Source organism: Nanorana parkeri, unplaced genomic scaffold (assembly GCF_000935625.1).
Source record: "Nanorana parkeri isolate BGI_ZX_2015 unplaced genomic scaffold, ASM93562v1 scaffold2219, whole genome shotgun sequence".
Taxonomy (NCBI): domain Eukaryota; kingdom Metazoa; phylum Chordata; class Amphibia; order Anura; family Dicroglossidae; genus Nanorana; species Nanorana parkeri.
This window is the reverse complement of record NW_017308487.1, coordinates 107,907-114,848: the sequence shown is the minus strand read 5'-3', so window position 1 is coordinate 114,848 and position 6,942 is coordinate 107,907. Positions and strand designations below refer to the sequence as shown.

General features: G+C 48.3%; 1 protein-coding gene across 1 annotated transcript in view; it reads left to right on the top strand.

Annotated features, from left to right (window-relative positions):
* Positions 1-6,942, top strand: part of CASQ1 (calsequestrin 1) — a 49,212-nt gene that overhangs the window by 19,210 nt on the left and 23,060 nt on the right. Inside the window, 1 exon segment of the mRNA XM_018573062.1 lies at positions 3,549-3,649. Within this exon segment, the coding sequence (XP_018428564.1) occupies positions 3,549-3,649 (101 nt within the window).

The window sequence follows — 6,942 nt, the reverse complement described above, 5'->3', positions numbered from 1 at the left end:
GCGGGGGGGGGGGGGGGGGTATTTATAAACAATATGCAGAGCCATTCACCGTGCGAATCTCTGTGGACGTTTGTTCTGTGCAAATAGAGGCAAAAACGAACATTCTTCTTTGTAGGTCGAGTGTAATGTTATACGGTATTATGGCCACTAGATGGAGCTGAGGAGCACAGGAAATAAGTATTTCTGGCCAATAGATGGAGGGGAGCACAGGAAATAAGTATTTATGGTCACTAGATGGAGCTGAGGAGCACAGGAAATAAGTATTTCTGGCCACTAGATGGAGCTGAGGAGCACAGGAAATAGGTATTTATGGACACTAGATGGAGGGGAGGAGCACAGGAAATAGGTATTTATGGACACTAGATGGAGGGGAGGAGCACAGGAAATAAGTATTTCTGGCCACTAGATGGCGCTGAGGAGCACAGGAAATAAATACTTATTTTCTCTGCTCCTCAGCTCCATCTAGTGGCCATAATCGTATATTTTCCTGATATTACATTCGACCTGCAAATAAAATATGCCAATAACATTAATTATTGCCTTCTTGCAGTTTCACAGGGCGAATGATTCTGCAAATTGCTTATAAAAAAAAAATTGAGGTCACCTTAAGCGCACTTTTCTCGTGGATCCGACCACTGCAATGGGCGCTCCATTTTCCCCCTAACTTCCAGCCCTAGAGGCGTTCTCTTTGCCCTCCCCCGCGGATCTCCTCCCCACTCACCATTCATTGAGGAGAACCATTCTGTCTGTGACACACACGGGGGGGTAGGGTCTCGCAGTGTGAGCGCCTGACATCAGCGGGGGCGGCGGAAGACAAGGAAGCAGCGTCACGGCTCTCTGATCACAGAATAGGGACATATCCTGAATTCATGTGATTCGCCGTGTATTCGCCCCCAGTTTACTAATAAATGACAGGTCCTCTTTAAAAAAAAAATGTCTAGTTAAACTTCGATTCAGCGGATGGAGGCGGTCTCTTCATTTTGTTTTTATATATCTATTAGAAGTCTGCAGCTGACCCTTCCGCGTGGCCCCATATGCCGAGTGCTATATACAAACGCAGAGTCCGGGTTCAATACGATTTCTCATTATCACTGGAGAGGTAGAGATAATTGCACGGCGAGAGAGCGCGGGGATGAGAGCGCGTCTGCCATCACAGGGACCGCGTTCCAAGAAAGAGGGCGGGCGGCGGGCAACGGTCCTTCACCGATTCTCGGAATGATAGAGACTCGGGGATCTTATTAATAGAAGACACGGACCGGAGGCATCATGTGTTTGTGTCAGAGCCTGTTTTGGCATCAGCTCCCGGTGCTGCCGTTCTTCACCCAGCCCCGGTGTTGCTGGCGCTCCTGGAAGGCGCCTGTTTGAGAAGCCGGAACACACACTGAATCCTGGAAGGCGCCTGTTTGAGAAGCCGGAACACACACTGAATCCTGGAAGGCGCCTGTTTGAGATGCTGGAACGCTCCCTGCAGGCTCCTCACCTAGGGTTGCCACCTGTCCCGGGTTCACCCGGCCAGTCCGGGTTTTGAACGCCGTGTCTGGGTTTCACGGCAGCAGAAAACACAAGATGTAAGGCAGACAGGGGGGCAACCAAAATTAATATAGGAGCTGCTGGGCCCCCACTGGAAATAGTCTCAATTGTGATATTTACGCCTAAGCCACGACTCATTCTCCCAAAAAAAATATCTGCCCCCCCCCCCCCCCGCTGCCTCAACTTCATTAGCACTCCGGCTGTGACAATTCCCTCCGCGCCCTCAGTGGATGGTAATCGCTTTTGTAATTAAAATGCAGAAATGTTGTCACCACATTAACTTCCTGCCTGTTAATAACAGAGGAGAGACGGGCCCCGGGGGGGCCATTATGCTGAGCGCGCTGCGGCCACCTGGGGCCCATTGTCACTCACATGCCGGATTTGTCTCTGTCTGATGTTCATACGAAAACGGCCGCGGCCGCTGAAAGATTCCCACACACTAGGAGCACTGGGAGCCCGACTCATTTCCTGGCCGGAGGACATCCCGGGTCGTCTAGCCCTTTCCTCCCCAGCTGGCCCGCCCCTGGCCCCGCCCCTTTCATTCATTGGATTTCAGTTTCTTCCAATCATGGAGGCTCAGCGTCACATGTCTGTGTTACCATGGAACGCCCACGCCTCCAGACTGACAGCCGCCCATCGAGGCGTTTTGATATTTGCATAACCCCTCCCATTGCTTGCATGGGACTGGTTATGAGAGGAGTACCGAGGCCCGGCGCTGTGATGTTTTCAGGAAGCCATGTACAGCACCCTGCCGACCCCTCCCACCAGCCCTCACGGCATTTTGATATTTGCATAACTCCCCCCAAGAGCCAGCCCACTGCTTGCGTCAGGGCTTGACGGCTCATGAGAAGAGTACCGAGGCCGGGTGCTGTGATGTTTTCAGGAAGACATATACAGCACCCTGCTGGCCCCTCCCACCAGTCAGGATCTGCTTGCATTTACATTTGCATAACTCCTCCCAATTTTATAAGGCGGCTGATGATTAGAGACAAGAGGGGAGTGGTTGGGGTAGGCGTGGGCGGCTCCTGGGGTGAAATCATGTGTAACATGTTACATGGGTGACCTGACTCCATGAGACCGCCTCCTTCTCTAACATGATACTTTGTAACCAATAAGGAAGACGTGCAATTAATAAAGTTACCTGGAATCATCACCAGGGGGCGTGTCCTTAAAGGGGCCAGACATTCACTGTTTACCGCCCCCTCTCTCTCCCCCCCCTTCTCCCCCCCCGGGGAGGCACATTGGTCTCGGGTATAAAATGCATTGATTGGCTGCCATTGACATGCCCCTGTGAGCTGGCCATAGCTCACAGGGGCATGTCACAGGTTACATTATCATGCGTTGATATACAGACGGCCACTAGAGGGAGCAGTCACGCATCCGGCGGCCGTGGAAATATGGAACAGCAAACAAAGGAAAGGCACAGAAGGATCTCTTTTAGAACGTTTACAATAACTCCAAATGTGAACGCGCCCTTTAAAAGCACAGATTGCAAACAGCTTGAGCGGCTCCCGGTAGCCCGGCCTGCTTTGTCTCCGGGACATCTGCTGGCTATCTGTCGCTGAGTAAATTATTTCTGATTTGGGTTTCTCCCGTAAATAAAAGCAGACGGCAGCGCGAGCCGAGGAACGAACACAGAGGACGTGCCAGAGAAAGGTGTGCGAGAGATAAAATTGCAGGATTTTAGGTTTCGGTTGGGATGTGAGAACCTGTATCAGGTTTTTATTGCCCCCTGTGTCCCTTTTCGGGGAGATTTCAGTTCACTTCCTGTTCCTGGTGACCACACAGGAAGTTAGGGGGAACACACTCTATAAATAGGAGGGAAAATGAACTGATGGGCTCCTTGTTGACATCTCTCAATGGACAAACTTGGTTTAGTGACCTGGATATTTTGAGGGATCTCACGTGCTTGTCCTCCAGCATAAGTTGTATTTTTTGGATAGATCCTTAAAATAAACTTCCTAAAAAATGTTGGTGATACTGAAATAACGACCTTCTCCCATTTCCGCTTTTTCCAGGACTGGATGAGGAAGACAGTATCTACGTGTTTAAGGACGATGAGATTATTGAGTATGACGGAGAGTTCTCGGCCGACACCTTGGTGGAATTCATACTTGACGTGAGTTGTGGATGCGGCCTGGCTGGACGTCAGTCCTTGACTCTGCCTTTTATAATGTACACTGTATGGCCAAATGTTGGTGGACACCTGAACCTGGTGGTTGGAGATCCCATTCCAGAACCATGGCCGGTAACATGGAGTAGTCCTTTCACTTGGCCATTAATATGGAGTTGTTCTTCCCCATGGCCATTAATATAGAGTTGTCCCTCCCCTTGGCCATCAATTTGGAGTTGTCCCCCATGGCCATTAATATAGAGTTGTCCTTCCCCTTGGCCTCTAATATGAAATTGTCCTTCCCCATGGTCATTAATATGGAGTTGTCCTTCTCCTTGGGCATTAATATGAGGATGTCCTTCCCCTTGGTCATTAATATGAGGTTGTCCTTTTCCTTGGTCATTAATATGGAGTCGTCTTTCACCTTGGGCATTAATATGGAGTTTTCATTCCCCTTAGCCATTAATAGGGAGTTTTCCTTCCCTTTGGGCATTAATAGGAGGTTGTCCTTTTCCTTGGCCATTAATATGGAGTTGTCCTTCTCCTTGGTCATTAATATGGAGTTTTCCTTCCCCTTGGCCATTAATATGGAGTTGTCCTTCTCCTTGCACATTAATATGGAGTTGTCCTTCTCCTTGGTCATTAATATGGAGTTGTCCTTCTCCTTGGTCATTATTATGGAGTTGTCCTTCTCCTTGGGCATTAATATGAGGTTCTCCTTTTCCTTGGCCATTAATATGGAGTTGTCCTTCCATTTGGCCATTAATATACAGTTGCCCCCATGATCAATAACATTGAGTTGCTCCCCATGGCCATTAACATGGAGTTGTCCTTCTCTTCGGCCAATAATATAGAGTTGCCCCCTTTGTGGCTATAACATCTTCCACTCTTCTGGGAAGGCTTCCACAAAATTTTGGAGGGTGTCTGTGGGAATTTGCGCCCATTTGTGAGGTTAGGTCCTGATGTTGGATGAGAAGACCTGGCTCGCAATCGGCATTCCAATTCATCCAAAAGGTGCTCAGTAGGGTTGAGGTCAGGGCTCCGTGCAGGACACTCAAGTTCCTCCACAACAAAGTGGTCACACCATGTCTGGCTATGTACACAGGGGACAGTCATGGTGGAACAGAAAAGGGTCTTCACCAAACGGGTCACACCATGACATTATGGAGCTGGCTTTGCACACAGGGGACAGTCATGGTGGAACAGAAAACGGTCTTCACCAAACTGTTACCACAAGGCTGGAAGAGCTCAATGTCTTTGTGTGATGTAGTATTAACGGAACCTTCACTGGAAACACCCGAACTCAGTCATTTGGAGGGGGATTCACATACTTTTGGCCATGTAGGTAGGTGTAATGGCCAGCGGCTCGCAAACCTCTGACCATGAAGTCTACATCACTGGCTTCCCCTTAGTTGACAGAAGTCTTTGGATTCCCCTGACTGGTTTCAGTTACTGGCTTCCCCTTAATTGCCAGTTGTTTTTGGCTTTCTCGGTACTGGATGAAAGCCATTGGTTTGCTTCTCTTTCATGTACAGTAAGTCCTCGCTTCCTCTTATCTGATGCAAATTGTTTGTCTCCCCGTTTGCTTGATTGAAATAAGTGTCTGGCTTCTCCATTCGTGATGTACGGTTTTGGTTCCTATAACTTGATAGAAATCATTGTTTTATAAGCTTTTGGTTACCGAAACTCGATACAAAGCATTCTCATATAAACTCATTGTACTAAGAGGCATAAGTGGCCCTATGGGGGCCTACAAATGTTCCTCTGGGTGTTCCAACCAACTGGCTGAACCAACCAACCGGTTTACTGTATCACTCTGACACTCCGGAGCTCTAAATAACGGGACCCTTGGACTGAGTTCCATCATGGTTGTGTTATGAGTCCCTTCGGTGTGGGGTGTTGGAGACAGCAGTAGGAGTCTCTGTAGGTCATAGAGTCGAAATTCTGGAACTCTCCAGTGTAATGTAGACAATGAACGTATAGACATGGCAGTGCGCTGCACCGGTGTTTGTTTTTGGGATATATGTTACAATACAGAAGAGATACCAATGAGCACAAAACCAAATCAGACAGAGACGATATAGAGAGAGGGAGAGCAACTAGACAGGCAGAGGAAATACATTGATAGGAGACTGAGAAGACAAAGAGGAGAGATGGGACAGAGATAGAATACAGAGGGACAGGGAGGAAACATGGAAAGATAAGACAGTATAAAAGAGAAGAGAGAGGAAATAATGATATAATAATATATACAGGAAACGGGAAATGAAGAGAGGCAGAGATAAGACAGAGTACAGAAACATGAAGAGAAAAGAGAGAAGAGGGATGGAGAAAAGATAAACAGGAGAGAAGAGAGAGAGATAAATGGTTCAGAGAAGAGAGGCAGCACAGAGAGTTTAGACAGAGAAGGCTAAAATGATAACGGAGAGAAATAAAGGAGGAAATAGAGATGAGGCAGAGAAGAGAGACAGAGGAGAGAAAAGGAAAAGAGAGACATAAGATGCGGAGGAGAGAGACAGAAAAGTGAGCGAGGAGAGAAAAGGGGCAGAGAGAAGAGAGACAGAGGCAGAGCAGAGAGGGAGAAGAGAAGGATGAGGATAGAGAAAAGAGACAGAGATAAGAAAGAGAACAGAAACAAGGAAGAGGAGAGAAGAGACACAAAGGAGACAGGAAAGAGAGAAGCAGAGAGCTTAGACTGAACGGGGGGCAGAGAGGAGAAACAGAAGAGAGAGAAGGAATAGAGGTTGAAAGAAAGACAGAAAATCTAATTAGAAGAGAGAAAAGAAAGAGGGAAGAGAGTGACAAAGAGGGAAGAGAGAAAGGAGAGAGACAGAGCGGAGAGAGAGGGGGGGGGGAGAGACAGCAGAGAGAGAGAGGAGAGACACAGAGCAGATCAGATAGAGAGGAGAGAGACAGAGAGGAGAGAGAGGGCAGAGACAGAGCAGAGAGGAGAGAGACAGAGACACAGCTGAGAGAGAGACAGAGCCGAGAGAGAGAGACATAGAAGAGAGAGAGAGGAGAGAGACAGAGCAGAGAGAGAGGAGAGAGACAGAGCAGAGATAGAGAGGAGAGAGACAGAGCAGAGAGAGAATGAAAAGAGAGAGTCAGAGAAGACAGGAGAGCAGTGACACCCCTGAAAGAGATAATCCAGCTAGAAAAGAGACAGATTAAAAGGCACAGAAGAGACAGAATGAGGAGAGAGATGAATCAGGATGCAGAGATAAGTGACATTCTTGGGGTTGGCAGGAGACAGCAGTACCAGGCAGATGCTGGGGGGGGGGGGGGGGGGGGACATGGGG